This window comes from Nipponia nippon, unplaced genomic scaffold (genome assembly GCF_047370975.1).
Source record: "Nipponia nippon isolate SJK-2023a ecotype South Korea unplaced genomic scaffold, ASM4737097v1 scaffold_4, whole genome shotgun sequence".
Classification (NCBI taxonomy): Eukaryota; Metazoa; Chordata; class Aves; order Pelecaniformes; family Threskiornithidae; genus Nipponia; species Nipponia nippon.
Window position 1 is genome coordinate 22,697,955 of NW_028262358.1, and position 16,845 is coordinate 22,714,799.

Consider the following 16,845-nt stretch of genomic DNA (forward strand, 5'->3'; position numbering starts at 1 on the left):
TATTATATCACCAACAGAAGAGCTAAAAGGATTTAAAATAGTATCTTCCATGTAAATAGCCTATCCTGTCCTTCTGAAGAGATGGATCAGTACCCAAAAAGGATGTATACTAACACTGACAATGATGAACAGCAATGATGAACCAGATACATTTATAGTTGTGAGAAAAAAACAACAAATGTAACTTTTAAACTTCTTTTCTTTTTTTAGTGTTAACCTCACTTACAAATCTGTAATAAATACAATGTGATTCCAAGTCTTTTACTTGATTACTCTGGTTTTGTATCTTAAAGGATTTACATTAAATAAAATATAGCATTTTCAGAAATAATTTTCCTAAGATAATACTTTTTTTTTTTTGGCAAAACTGCAAAAAATATTTTTTTTTATTAATGTTGAAACTACATTGCTTAAAGATCAAGCAAAATCAATTAACACTACTTCAGACATAGTATACATCACTTTACAGAAAGAGTACTTTATGGGACATTCAGTCAACATACTGCTGTGCATTTGCTGAAATACGTTTATTGATTACTTATCAGGTGTCTTATATTGTGTAGTTTACAGGACAATTACACTATTTGCCCAGTTCTGGAATAAGTTTTTCCAAACTTTTCGAAGAGAACAATCGATGGTAACACTGTTTGAAAGTCCTAAAGAAATGAGAGACAAAAAAAAGTGTTAAGTTTGGCTTTCATGGTTTTACCTTTTTTTTTTTAAGATATTCCAGAGCTCTAAATATTGTCTTCTAGTTAAATTTCATTATATGAGTTGGAATGTAAATTATGCACAATCATGTATATGAAACATTATTATATTATATGTACATTACTTTGACGGAGAGCACAAGAATTGAATGATTTAATTGCAAGCAAATATGTATTTCAAACTCTAAGTAACTATAGGCATTGCAAAAATTTCCTTCTCCAAAAACTAGATTTTATAGTCTTTTGCAAATCATGGTATACAAAACTACATTCTCCTCCCTGGCAACCAGGTAAGTTAAAGACAGCAAGATATCCGTGCAATATTTTAACTTTTCTACCTTGTTTAACATTAAAACATGGATATTAAATGAGCTCCATGAGAAATGGCAAAAAAAGGAATATATATTAAATAAGTATTAGTGGCAACAAATTGATTAGGAGTTCTGGTGGAAAAAAATACAAGCAGGATGATTGCTGAACATGTTTTTTCCAGGAAAAGCTCTTGGTTATTACACTCAATTTTTTAAAATGCAAATGCTTACAAATTTAAATTGAATAAGAGAAATGCAAGTGAACCTGTGCCTTAAGAGTGCAAGCTTAATACAGCCAACAAACAAGAAAGTAAAATAAGCTAAGTATTCTAAACAGTATTTTGATTTAGCTACTTACTAATAAACACTTGAGGTAAATGATTAGCAAGTCCATGGTGTTTAAGATCAAGGTTTTAAAGCATTCTTAATAAAAATATTTCCTTTGACCCTGAAATACTGGGAATAGTATCAGCAATACGAAATATTTGTTTTGTATTAAAATAGTTTTCCCTTTCTGAAAGTAACATGCCACAGATGAATTATCAGCTTTCCAGGATCTGATGATTCATTTTTAAGAAAGATGTTGGTCTAAACACTTTCTACTCTTTTCTATTGTCAACACGATGCTCTGTGAAAGTACAGGGAAATGCAACATCTTCATAAAATGTCTGAGGCCATGAGTGAAGGAAAGCTAAAGCTTTTACCTTTTCAACACATTTCACAATTTGAAAGGTTTGGTTTTCTCTCAAAAACAGAATGAAAACTATTTTTTTTTTCTGAAAAATGACAGGAAGCAGAATTATCACTCCCTGGATAACTTAGATTTAGCTACTTCACAGACCACAATTCAGCTGAATCTCCATAAACAGAGCAACTACGACTTCTGGTAAGCTTCATGCAAACACAGACATTGCCCACCTGAGCTTCATCCGCACTGCGCATTGTCAAACTGTGACCATATAATTTCTTACATCTCATACTTAAAGCTGTTTGGTATGATTCCTCCAACATTCTGGTGCATAGCTCTTAAAATAGCAAGGTAGACATATACATTCAAAATGAAATACTCCCTGTGTGGTGTGAAAATGAGTACTGCCCCATTCTTAACTTTTCACAAGATTTAATTTTTAATGTTTCTCTATGCCTGGTACCACCCAATTTCTCACCCAACAGAAATGGCCTATTTGCATATTTTCATATTATACTTTAAGAATGGCAGAGTATTTTAATTTTCATTGTGTGTTTGGTATCACAAGTACCTTCTTACTGTCCATATAATTATTATAATAAATATTATTATAACTCCAGCATAACTGCAAATAGTTTCCTTCTAAAGTGAAGATAGTTATATTTAATTCAGTAAATTCACCAGGCTAATATTGTTCATGGGAATGGAAAAAAACCCAGCTCTAGTTGCCAAGAAAGCAAACAGATAATACAGCTATAATTTAGGATTAAGCAGTAATTCAGAGCAGAATACAGTATCCTTTATTTTGAAAATAGGAAGTATATTTTTAATTTACATGCAAGACAGTTAGGTACAGCTTAACAAAGAAAGCAGTGAACTTGGTGTGAGATGGGCAAACCAGTCAAAGGTGTACACCCCCCACATCAGGATAAAATCAGGAATGGTAAGTCTGAGCACTGAAGAAGTCTTCATTTGCTGAAGCAGACGGCTTTTGCTATTAGGATGCCTGGCCAAACAAAAACAATTGGCTGCCAAAATTAGCTCCTTGGGACGATTTAGGAGCCTTTGAAGTGAACAGTTTTTTGAGCTGGAACTAAGCCCAGGTCCAGCTTCAAACTCAAATCAAAATGACAAAGAGGAAATTTTCTGTGCCACACGCCCCCTCAGTGTAAGATTACTTTGGGTTGGCAGCTGTACTGTTTATCTTGTTATTTAAAGCTATTTCACTAGATACTCACAACTGAGCATTTAAACAACTGGCTCCGATTATGACGACAACAGTTATGTTTGACCACATTTAGGAAACATCACACAGTCTGATGGATAAATAAAAGTGTTGCTGGCTTTACAGTTAGACTAATTAAAGAAACTGAGAATGTATACTAGATAAATGCTGCACAGTATGCATATAAAATATAAATATCTTTTTAGGAAAAGAACCCCAGCCATTTCTGTATTTGAAGACACAGATTTTAATCAGGTTTCAACAGTGTGCGAAAGTAAGGCCTGAAAATACCACTTGGCCTTGCAAGATCTACCTCACAAGGCTGATGAGAGTCTGTCCCACAGTATCATTGTAGCAGCATGAAGGGAAAGGACTTGGAAGCCATGTTCTCGTGTCTGTCTAATTTCATGGTGAAATGTAGGTTCAAATCGTGCAGTAAAGCACTGCAATGCACTTGATTCTGGTAGAATGCCAGGATCATCTTGAATTTAAGCTGATTGCTACACAGCATAGAAGGTATGAAGTTATGCAGGTAATCCTTTTGAAGCTGCAAGAACAGAAGTTGTGAGTGGAGAAAAACAGGCTTCTTCAAAATTTTTGTCACCGTCAGTCCCTCATTGTTGGTAGCTGGAATGAATCAGCTTACAAATATGAATTCCCACGTATTGGTGAGATTGACCCTACAGTTTTGCAGTCTCAGGATCATAGGAGCATGGAGCTGAGCTTATGGAATTTTTCCACAATGCATTCTTAAATCATGCCATATAATTCTCAGCATCAGAGACCTGTAATTCTCAGGAACGAGACCCATTTTTAAATTCCCAAATGAAGTTAATATAACACTTCCTTTTTAAACTTGTCAAGCTTTGACTCCTTTCACTCTAGTAAATTGCAAGTGACTCCAGTTCAGCTGACAGAGCTTAACAAGACCTATGGACCCTTTCAATATATTTGACTACTTGACTGTCATGTGTGCTCATCAGTTCTAAACAATGGAGTCAAAAAAGGTGACAGGAAGCCACCAAAGATTTGTCTCAATCAGCACACTCTGATGTAATAGATTAGACTTGCCAAATGCTCACATAGTTTATCTTTGGAATGTTATTATTAAAGCAAATTCTAAAGAAATTTACATCTGAATATTCAGACATACATAAATACAGACCATGTGCAAATAACATTGGCAAACCAACGAGACCTTGTAGAACTACATATCAGCTTGAAGGCCTTTGAAAATGCATTCCCTCATATTCTAGTGATAAGTTTGCACTAACAGTGTTTCTTTCCATACAATTTTGAGAGTACTGTACATTTTCCTGTAATATAAAAATGCACTTTGGAATAAGATAGGAATTACAATTAAGTATCTTCTTGGAAATTTAATGAAGTAGAAAGTTAGCTGCTTCAGACCAAAGCAAGAACAGGCAAACAACAGTAGCATATCTACTTACAGACTTTAAGGCCAGAAAGTACCATTATGACCATAGCTCCTGCATACACACTTCGGGAAATTTCCTACAGCAAATCTATCAAGTCCATAATAATTATGAAGCTGTTAAGCATGTGATAAACTTGGAACAATAAGCTTACAATAAACTTATGATACCTGATTTACAGTTTTGCATAGCCTTTCTCTGTAATGACAAAATTTCATTTTGTTGCATAAATAGAGATTTGGTTGCATAAATAGATCTTAAAGTTGCATTAGGTTGTATGAATGCAGATTTCCTTCATAGGTTAGGAGAAGTAGCATATGAAGATGTTTCAAAGATAAATTGTATAACCTCTCTAATGAAAAGTATTCTACCTATAGCGGTGATTCAGAGCACCGAGTCCTCTTCTGAGCCAGTCTAACAATACTGAAGACACTGTATAATTGCCTGATGTCAGCCATGACACCATGTGCTATGCAAAAGGTAAACGAATCCATGAAAGGTTTGGATCTCAGAAAAAAATTTTTGTAGTGCTGGAATTATGTCTATCAAGAAGAATCAGTGGCAGAGGGGATAACTGAAAAGTGAGCACAGCTGCTAGTATCCCAATTCTATCTTCATGCTATTGAAGAGTAAAAACAGAGAACAAAACTCACTTTTCTTTAGCTTGAAACCAACATCCATAGGTACACATCAAGACTTTAGAGGTTGCAATGGGAAATTCTCTATAAATGTCCATGCAGTAGTTACCTCCTTAGTGTAGGGTAAGCCCACTGAGCAATCTTGCTTTCCCCACAAGGCTGGGACACAGCTTATGTGCATACCTCATTTGAAAACCAGGCAGTACTACCAAATGCCACTATACAGCCATAGTCCACAATCCCCTCTGTTTAATACTAAGTGGTCATATTTAAGTATTCCCTATGATCCTAATGCCTGTAATAGTAAAATTAGAGTTTTAAATTGAGCTGTCATAGTAAGCCTCCTGACCTATTAATAGCCACGGAGGTCTCTAACAAGGAAGCAAACCAGAAATGGCAAGCTGTTATAGAAGTAAAATGTTGATCCAGCTAACTTTTATTCTTAGCAAATTTATCAATACTGGTTAACAATACTTCCAACTAGTACAGGGCCTTCTGACATGACAAAATGAGTGTAACAACCCATTCTGTCAATACAACACAAATGTCATTTCAAGTGCTCAAAACCCACTAAGCTACCCTAAAAAAGATTGATTTATCTGCTCCAGTGTTTCTTTGGGGCAAACTTTTCTCACAACTGAAACCAATTAGTGGGCCTGGCACTTGTAGTGCAGAATGTAGGTCAGCATCAAGTAATAAAAAAGTATTGACTTTTCTCTGTCTGTAAGCAGCATGAAAGGGGTGCCATGGCCTTGTCGTATATGAAAAGAGCTCCATTAATTTCACTTATTTCAACCAGGGCTGTCAAATACTAATGCTTCTATTGCACTTTTCACACAAAGTACATTGACACCAGTCCTGGCCCCAGTGAAACAAGTTTACAATATTTCAGTCAGTGAAAGGGGTACTATAATTTTTAATTCCCTGTTGTACATTTAGTCTCTTTAAGCAGCACTGCTCATAAGACCTATTGAGAGATATGAGCTGGGACATTAATAATGGCTACACACTTCTTCCCATGGGCAACAGAATCTATTTCTTGGGCATAGCTTCAACAGCTAATTAGCCATAAAGTTCAGGATGCAGTTGTTTGGCATAACTCTGTTTTTGTGGCTGGTGGGCACAGATTGCCAATTTTGCTTTCCGCTGTGGAGAAATATCCAAAAATGAGGAATAGGTCTTCTGTAGCTTAAGGCTATAAAATTGAAAAGCTAATGTGTTAACCAATTGGGTCAACTAGCCCCTTCAAATAAGAGATAATAAAAAAAGCCTGGATCATGCCTTAGGGACTGAATCTCATTGTGTCACTGCAAAGGTATTGACTTCCAGGGAAAAGCGTGCCTAATCGGAGTTCCCTGAGCTACAGTGGACAAGTGACCACTGCTGTGATGAAGAGGGTGGAATTACATCTTTCCCTATTCAGCTTGCCAGTGCAATGCAGAGAACTAGGAGCCGTCATCTATCTCCTTTGACTGTCTACTACTGCTACCAATTCTAAACCCTCTACATTTTTGTTCTTTTGGGTAAGTGCAATGAAAAAACCTGTGCTTCCATGAAGACTTTATGAGCTTCTCCATATGGTGGATCGACACAGTGGTGGTCAAACTGACCTAAAATATTATGATTCTGTTTCCCTCTATTCGCTGCAATTTCCCATTTCCCTCATAAACTGCCTGCTCTTTTTTTTTTTTTTTAATTTTTTTTTTTTTAAGTGAAGTTTATGGCTCTTCTTGACAAGCTTGGAGGCTCTGAGTGTGATGTCTAACTCATTCCCTAATTACCTCCTGCAAGTGCAAACATCATCAACAACAATAAAACTCTTTGATTTAAAAAGACTGGGTGACTACGGTAGAAGGCAATTTTCTACTTGCTTTAATGACTTCGTAAGTGCAAGTCTTACCCTTTGAATCAACTTGCTATTAGATCTTAAAATAAAATTATATTGTATAGCCATCATAAAAGGCAACTTTATAACCTTCTGTTATGCTTACATCAGGCAAGTTTTTTCTACTTGTTAGTTTTAGTCTTCTATTGACATTATGATAATGTCTTGTAAAAAAAGATCAGGAAATTATGTTCACAGTAGGAAATCTAACAACACTATTTTAATATCCTATCTTCCAAACAGAAAGAGAAAACATTAATTGCTATTTAATTTATGCAACAAACATTTCATTATTATTACACTTAAATTTTCATGGAGATTTATAACTATCACTGACTCTTACACATTTCATCTTTTGGAATTATAAATGAGAAAACCAAACTCAAACAGTGCTTCTTAGAAATTATGAAAGATTTCTAATTATGGTTCATGAATTTGAAAAAACACTGATCTGATAATCACATAGGTTTAGATACTTCCTGCATGATGTGTCCAGTACAAGCAGCACAGCAGTGTGTGCTCCTCTGTGACAGTCTAACATGGAAATTATAACTCTATTCCTCCCTTTCTCTAATATTCTGAGAAGGAAGTATTCTGCTTCTAATCTGTGCTCACTGAAGTTTACTTTCTTAGCTGAGTAGCTAAGCTGTGCTAATTTGTGCTTTGGAGATAACTGGAGATAACTGGCTAACACAAGTCACGCTCTAAAACTTCTTGTCCTCATCTGTGCAAGGAAGGAGAGGATGTGTTCTAGCCTTGAAAAGAACCTATTTCTGGTCCTGCGTGGTTAGAAGTAGTTTGGAAAAGGGAACAAAAGTGTATCCCACTGTACCTTTCCATAGGCGCACAAACTAAGCTATGACATGACAGAAAATAATGATGCTTTTGAGAATGCAATAGTTTGAGCCATCGTACAAGGAAAGCACAAATATTTCTAAACGAATAAGATATTTTGCAATAGCTGCGTTCATTAAGGATTACAAATGTGTCAACCCTTACAGTGCTTTCTCACAAGCAAAGGCAAATTATCTCTTAGCTGTGATGGAAGTTTTGTGCAAGGAAGGACAAAGGAAAAAAGGGGAAGGATTTGGTCCAGTGAATTACTTTTTCTCATAAGTATTGCATCTCTAAAATTAACCTGGGATCTGAAACTAGCCTGTCGTTTTTGTCATGTGTAATATAACCAGCAATGAAGATTTGTGGTCCAAATTTGCATTTGTTACATTTACTTAGTACCCTGCAGTCATTGTGGTTGCCCAAGGGGAAGGAAGGGTGGAATTCCCAGCTGTACCCTCTAAGCTCATTTATTCCATTTATTGATGATCTGCAAGCCAGACACTGTCTGGTCCTTCCTCCCAAACATGTACTAGCTTTGCAATGCTTTAAAAAGAAATATATTCTCCTTTATAAATAACTGTTCAGATAATTAATTTATTTATGTGTATAAAGCTAATCTAATGAAGAAGAATAAATTGCCTTTATGTAGACACTTTTCAGGTACTTTTAGACATATTCAGAGCCAGTATCAATATTAAAAGTATAGTTTGCCACACAGAAAGTTACAGTGCATGCTGTATCATACTTTAGTCAATGTTATGAAACAGCATCACCCAAATTCTCTTCTGAATGTCTGTATTTGAACCAAAATTGCCAAAGATAATATTCTATTTTTTCAACTAATGTAGCCTTTTTTTTTACAAGTAAATTAAATTAAGAAACCAATGTGAATTTCTCTGCAAGCTATTTCATACTTGGATACCCTTGAACTTTACTGAATCTGGGCTAAAAAACAAATGTGCAGTTGAAATAGTTCAATAGGTATTCAGAATCCCAAGAGGTGTTTATTTGCTATTGTCATGCAAATGTCTACTTCTTGCAGGGTATTTTAACAAAATATTTTTGAAGAGGGGAGTAGATGTTCATCTTAATTTAAGATATATAAATAACATTGTCAAGTATGAAAACACACTGATGAGTAATACATAACCCTTTTATGAAGTTATTAAATCTGAGGTGGAACTATGCCTAACACTACATTCCTGTGTACAGAAAAATATAGAGTCATAAAAGCATCTCATGAAAAAGTTAAAGGACATATTTTTATCATAGTGATTGTATTTTTAAACCAACTCCTTGTCCTGTCCATCACACACACTCTGCTAGCAACAGGACTTGTATTAGAAAATAATGCACTTAGGGATAAGTATCTTGACTTATGTCATTTATAAGCTGCCCCTTTCATTGTCTAATCTGTTCAACCACAACATTCTCTTTTCAGCTGAAAATAAGCCAGTGCCAAGTGTTGACTGCCAAGACAAACTCAGAACCACTTTTAACCTGCTGGACTAAAGCCAGAAAATGTTTAACCTGCCAAGATCAAGTTGCAACTATCTCTAACTTGCCAAAATCATGCCACTAGGAGCTAAGGAGGAGAAATTCTGAGTTGAATCCTCAGGGGAAAATATTTTTTTATCTTATCAGATGAAGTTGTATCTGTTTGAAAAAAAAGTTGTAATCACTTGGAATCAATAAAAAAAGCACATTGATTGCACTGTATTTGGCATATGCAGTGAAAACAGTACTCCAGTTAGTTAGATTTCATTTGGTTTGACATTGTTCTGGATGATGCTTTCAAACCTGATTGCATTCTGTGATGAAATGACTCGATATGCAGATTAAAGGAGAACAGTGGATGCTGTCTAGCTGAGCTTTACCAAGGCTTTCAAGACAATCTCCCAGAGAATCCTTTTAACCAAGTTGGTAAATCATAGTCTAGATGTGCAGACTAGTAGATGTAATAATGGTCTGGAGTATCAGGTTCAGAGGGTAGCAATGAATGGCTTGTACTCTAACTGGAACCTGGGTACAAATGTATTTCCTCAGGTGCTATCTTGGGACCTATCTTGTTTAATACCTTCATCGGTGTCCTGGAGGTGGAGATGGAATGCACTCTTATCAAGTTCATGGGCAACACCAAACTAATGGGTGCCATCAATATGCTTGAGGGCTACCATTCAGAGTGATGTAGACAGGCTAAAGGGATGGCCTGAGAGAATCTCACAAAATACAGTACAGACAAATGCACCCAGCACAGACTAACCCCAAAAACAAAGTAGGCTGGAGGCTGACAGGCTGGGTAGTAGCTCTGCAGAAGAGGACCTGGGGCTCCTGGTGGGCGACTAGCTGAACACGAGTCAGCAATGTGCCCTAGCAGTGATGAAAGCTAAAGAGAGAACCAGCTTTCCTGTTTTGTAAATGTAAGCTACCCTCAGAAGAGATTGAAGTGATCAAACAGGAAAAGGCCTTTTCATTTTGCAGGCAGCTTACTTTGGAGACCAGCTAACACTAGAAAAACTACTCATCTCCTATCTAGTGTTCACAAATGTTCTCACTAATCAATAAAACTGGAACAATAGCTCTTAGGCTAATACCTATTGTTATTTTTTCTGTCTATATTTATTCATATATGATAACATATCTTCTTTGTGTGTCATGTTTTTCTTCATTTTTCAATGGCACTTTTTTCTCTTGTGTGAATCCACCAGTTCTTTGATACAGTTCAGGAACAGCACCAGCAACACTGATTATTCACTCAGGTGCCACAGATTTGTTTTGGCATTGACATGAAGTTAGTTCTGTCAAACTGCTGCTGCCTAAGAAACTTCAGGGAGAGGAACAGTTGGTATTTATAGGCAAACATTTTTTCAGATTCAACAGTGTTCAGAAAAATGAAATGGATTACACATATATAGCACAAATTTAAAATATAAATTGTTGAACACTTCAAAAACTAAAATCATGCTGTCTCAGTTCTGATATGAATACATGTTATATATACTAAACGTAACAACTTGTGCAACCATATTCTATGGTAGTACATAAGCAAAAGTTTATTTCATTTTTCCAGCTGGATAACTTCCAAACTAAATTCTACACTCTGTTGTCCATGTTGAGGAAAGAATTTAACCTTAAACTTTCTTTAACATCTATGTCTTTAATGTCTATGCAGAACTTTCAATGTATAGCTGAGTACTATTATATCCTATAAATGAACAGGAACTAGGAATTTTTACAATGTTTTATATGCTAATTTATTCATTGACAGTGTAGTAGCAATATAAGTTATACTGTAAAGTTTCCCATACTTCTCTGAGGACTTTGGATTTGACCTGAAGTGTTGAAATTCTTTAAATAGCAACACATTTTGGTCTTCCTCCTGCCAAAGGCTTGGGCATCTGCAAAAACTACAAATCATGCCAAACTCTTTGAGTGATATATGTAGGACCACAATCCACTAGGAAATAAGCTAAGATCAACTCATTCATTTCATTTAGGTCCTTCAGTGGGATTTGAACCATCCAGCCCACAAACCATGTCTCATGAGATTGCAGCATACATCCAGCCCACAGTAATAATGATTCATATACATATATGTGTGTATGCTTTATTACTACCTTTAGCTGGATTAAAAGCAATATATCAAATTTTATATTTCTGCTTCTTTTATTAGCTTTCTAGCACTTGATCAGCTGATAGAGGCGATAATGAAATGTTTTTTTATAAACTGGAGTTTGTAAGTCCTATCCTGAGAATGTAATATTTCAAAAAATAGCCTAAGCTTTGGGGAAAAAACCAATTACAGAAACAGCATTAAAAATGCCAAGCACTGGGCAGAAGCAATTCTGGATCAGTTTAAAAAAGTGATTGATGAAACTCTAATCTGAGCTGAAGGAACAGTTTCACGACAAGCTGTGACCATTCCACACACTTCATTAGCTGCCATAATTAGCCTGGTGTTTCAATTTGTTAGAACTGGTGGGGACAATTTTACTCAGAATGCAAACATCAAAAAACAGGGTGCCTCAGACTTCAGAAGAGGCTGATGAGAAGCTTTTCTAGTCTCTGTTAACTAAAAGATTAATTACAGCTGATGAAAGGCTGTACTCTGATTGTCACTCTGTCTATGTGCATTACTTTTAGCATTAGAAGAAAGACATGGTTGACACTACACTGCTCAATCAAGCAGTTTTGTATTAGTATACAGAGTCTGTTAATATGCAATGTTCTTATTGTTTCTCTTTTTCTTTATTTCCCCTAACTTTGAGACTCTCATACCTAACGAGTTATACTTTAAAAGAGCAGGGTATTCAGTTGCTAATGATAAGCACTTATCACTTATGCTGTCATTCCTTCATACAACTACAGGTGAGAGATCCTAACACGTCTCAAAGCTACTTGCTGGGAATATTATTAGTTCCTATTATCACAGTCAAACTGTAAATTCCTACTCAAATAGTCTCATTATGGAAAACAAACAATACAGAAACAGATACTGTGGGCATCACAGCCTTTATATCTTACCCCCTGTACTTTAGGTGCTATTACCTCTGTACATTAATTCATTAAAGCTTGTAAGGTAAATAATTAAATAGAAGTGAAGACTGAATTTGAAGTGCAAAGGTTATTCCTGAATAATTCCATAACTCTTATTCTAGAATATTAACAGATCATAATACACCTACTCATAAATAACTCCTCACATGGATATGCCTTTCATTTTCCCTACGTATTTTATGCTGAAATCAACAAAAAGTGCAAGAGAAGAAAGAACGCAGTTTATCATCTCTATCATGGTGGAACATCCTTTTAACCTGAGTTTACAAAGGGCATGTTGAATCCAGCTCTTCATTGTATAAACACTGAAGTGTATTCCAAGATGAATATTATATTGCTATTTAAAATGGAGCAAATGAGTTCAGAGTTGATTCATGATATAAATTTTAAAGAAAGAAGCAGTAGCTACTTATGTCAAACCATTAAGACAACAAGCAGTCTGTATTACTTACAGTCTCTCATTCACTCCAACGTAACTGCACGAAGCTATCTTTTACTGTGATTTTTCCTATTCAGGGAATGTAGATTACTTTAAAATCCATTTTACTGCACTGAAGTCCTACTGCTCTAAGAATAGTCTACTCTTGCTCTCTGGAGAGATCATCAAAACAACAAAAACTTGCAGTCTTTCTCTCACCTTGGGCATATACCTGGCATAACCTCTCAGAATCCATCCAGAACAGCTATAGGTATTAATAACATTACAAATTATACAACTATTCAATCATAATGGGTCAGTGTGGCAATATATGTCATTCAGGCATCATTTAAGATGCAGTGTTCTGTAGTCCTATGTGTATCTGTTGCAAGAAGTCACCAGAATACATGCTTCTGGTCTTAGACTTCAATTGCGAACTCACCAGCAACGTGAATTTAAAGATGAGATAAAAAGAGCAGTGTCTATTTTTCTGTGAAAATGGGTAACACCATTTTTCCTAGAACATTCTTTCTAAATAGCAATTATCTACATATCGATTATATTAATTATGGGCCAGATCCTTATCTGATGCAAATTAGCCTTGCTCCATTGATATAGCTCAGTTATGTTAGGTGCTAAGGATCAGTTCTCATACCTGCATTTTTCAACATGTAGATGGACCATGCAATTCCGAGAGGGTTGTGAAAAGCTTCCTGTTACTTTCATTTCAATTTTATTTAACCAGCACAAACAAGGTCTAGGTGAGTATTATCAAATAATAAGTAGCTTGCTTTTGCAGCTATGCTCCATAAAGAATTTTAAGTGACTTCAAAATATAGCCTTTTTAATTCAATATTGTGGCAATTGGAATTGAGCTGAAGTACAGTATGTTTGGCAGATACATAAACAAATCTACTTAATTCCAAGAATGCTGAACAGCCCATCCAAAACTGTCATCAGGAGGCAAGGCCAAGCACTCCCTAGTTTAGTGTGAGGATTTTCAATTCCAACAAACAAAATAATATCCAAATAGTGAATACCTAAAAACAATATAAACAAAATAAACTAGGTGTAACTTCAAACTCTACCATTTCCAGCTCAACTCATTATTTTTTTTGCATTAAAAGCTCTGCCACAAGTTACTGTAATGTACTCTAAGTGTTGTTGTACACTGTGTTCTAAAGTGTTTCTCATTAAACAAGGGGCTTTAAAATGTTTGAGCAATGTGTACAATGGGAATTATTTAGGAAGTTAAAACATATATATCTCTCTCTCAAAGAAATATTAGTTAAAGTTAGTTCTTACTAAAAAGCAAGATTTTCTTTTATGCCACTAACATACAAGTTACATTATTAAATGAGGAAGGTAGGCAAAGCAAGACATTTATCATCCAACAGACAAATGACACAGGATTGCTAGTTAGACAGTATAATAAGTACCATCTAATTTTCTCTTTGGAATCAATTTATTCTTCAAAGCCTTGGATCATCATCAAGGGACTGCATTTTCCCGTTGAGAAATTACAGGACTGAAAATCAGGTTTTATAAAATATTCAACTAGTTTCCGACAAACCCTTACAAATAACCACTAGAGTGGATATGATTAGAAGAGTGGTGACAATACCTTTTCTTATGCAAATAACTGAATGTTTTGACTCTTCTTAGTCACCACTTTGTCGTATTCCCTCAAAATCAGACTTTGTAACTCATCAGCAACCTTCACCAGAAAGTTTTTCCAGTCTTTCTTTTCAGCCTTCCAGTTATCCACAGATTCTTTTCTTCATTTAGTTAAACAATAGCCAGGAATACATTTTGTATATTTTCACAGTGTTTACCTTCCTTCTACACCCAAGAAAATAATTTGAAATATCACTGATAGTTAATAATCATTTGCATTACATATATCAAGAGTAGCATTTTCAAAGGCAGCCCAGCAGTGGTGACCTTAAGGATTTTCTCAAAGGAAACAATCTACAGCTCAAGAAGTTTTCCAATGGGAGCTCTGAAAGAGATCTTCATAACAAAATGTATTTCTGTAAATATGACTCAGTCATTTAGTAAGAAATTTGGAAAAATCATTATGTCAGCTGTCAAAAATTGAACTTGTCATTTGCTTTCCTGGAAGACTGAATGGGTGCATTTTATAAGAAAAGATATTTCATTCTAGTCCTGTGAATGAGAGGTAATGTCTGGTGTTCCCACTGTTGGATATGACCTACTCCTGCCTTTTTAAATACATTTCCTTACATTATGACATTTATTTTAAAAAGCAAAAAATTCAGAAGTAGAAGTTGCAAAAGTGACTTTAAGCCATTTTTTGTTACCCAGTTTCAGAGACCAATTCCTTATTAAGCTGGTCTGTGATATTAAATTGGGCAACGCTGCACTTTTTTTGTACTACCTAACCAGGTAGCCAAACACCTGAGCTCCAAGGAGCTCACAGCTCTGAAGAGTAATGCTGCTGTGGGAATCACCCTGTGTGGAGGCAGGGAATTATTCAAGTTGATTTTCACAGGAAGATACAGCAGTGTTCTGACTTACAATGGATGTTCTGAGAACAGAAAATATATGCTACAGGGTACAAAAGATAGACTTCTCATGAATAGTATAGGATGTATTGTTGTAGGACCAGATCCTTGGGTTTAAATGATTTGGTTTGGTGCAGGACTCGGGATAGGAAGAAAAGTGACAGAAAGCAGCCTTATCTTGGAAACAGACAGTTGATAACTCAAACTAAGGGTCCATTTGGAGCATCTGAATAGATACGTCAAGTCATGCCAGCAGTAATAATCACACAGGAGCCATGTCATTGGCCAGGGATTGCTGGAGTGCAACACACTTTGGCAACAACCCTTATTATCCCTGACATGGCTCATGAGGAAACCGTTAGTGTAACAAGCAAACTCTTACAGATCATCTAATAATTCCCCTACAATAGAGTCACTTCTGGCTGCCACATTATGTCAGCTCTGCATTGCCTGGGAAAACACATTGCAGTTGGATTGAGGAAGTAAGAATCTGATATTCAAAATACGTCCTAGCTCTTCTCATTGCATATTAGTAACTTCTGTCACAAAGCATACTAGTAAATATGACCTTAAAAGTTTTAAAACGTAATAAGGCTGATAGTATGGATGTACATTCATTAGCTAGTATCACACTGTATTAGAAAATATACTTGCATAATCTTTTTTTCCTAATTAAAATGAAAAGAAAAGAAGTAAATTCCTTGAAAAATTGCCATGAAGTCACAATCTGAGAGAGAAAAAGTTTAAAGCTTCACACATACATTATACCTATCTCAAATCCAATCACTGCAAGGTTAGGAAAAATGGAGTTAAGGTGAAATTTAAATAAATTTCAGTATAGTCAGGGATGGAAAAGCATGAACAGTGTATCAAATAATTCTGCCACATAATGACATCATCCACTAGACACATGATTGTTGTGAGTATGTTGTTGGTCCCACAAGGTATGAAACTAATTTTCAAACAGAACAAATTGCTTCCCACCCACCCCACCCCGCACCATATTTTCCCATCGCAGTAATACTATACAAAGATAAACTTGCTGCAGAAGAATATGGAAGAAAATGGGTTGGCCACAGCCATGTAGAAGAGTCACACTCACTTTCTAAGGCACTGAGATTTTCAGGCCATATTAGGTTTTCCTTGTGGACCTCTTCCCATATACCTGGAAATTAGGGCCCTACCTGATAATGCGATTCCCCTTGGGCCATAAAGTGAGCAACAATGAAAACCACAGAGGCTAGTGAACTTTCAGATGCAGCAGACTATGTAAAATAGGATTAATTCCTTGGACACACAGGGGGTTCTCTTTTTCGTCATAGAAAGTCCAAACTTAGTCAAGTCATATGAGAGGAATTATGCAGTTGAGACATTCGTAGAGATTTGATCCTCAGAATCTTCTTTATGGTAGAAAGCAAGTCAAAGATCAAGAATTTTACCCATAGTCTGCTATCCCTGTTATCCCAGATAGGAAATTTCTGCCAGTTCTTGGACAAAGAGCCAAATTTACACCTAGTGTAAATCAATGAAAGTCTATACTTTGCATTATACTTATGTTGTAACGTTCTTTATATAAACTCTGGCTTAAAATACATACACACAACTGGTGTTT

At 35.7% G+C, this 16,845-nt stretch overlaps 1 protein-coding gene across 1 annotated transcript in view; it reads right to left on the reverse strand.

Annotated features, from left to right (window-relative positions):
• Positions 1-374: 374 nt before the first annotated feature.
• Positions 375-16,845, reverse strand: part of SPATA17 (spermatogenesis associated 17) — a 93,160-nt gene continuing 76,689 nt past the window's right edge. Inside the window, exon 10 of the mRNA XM_087776136.1 lies at positions 375-656. Coding sequence (XP_087632262.1) covers positions 576-656 — 81 coding nt within the window. The 3' untranslated portion in view covers positions 375-575. The remainder of the gene's footprint in view (positions 657-16,845) is intronic.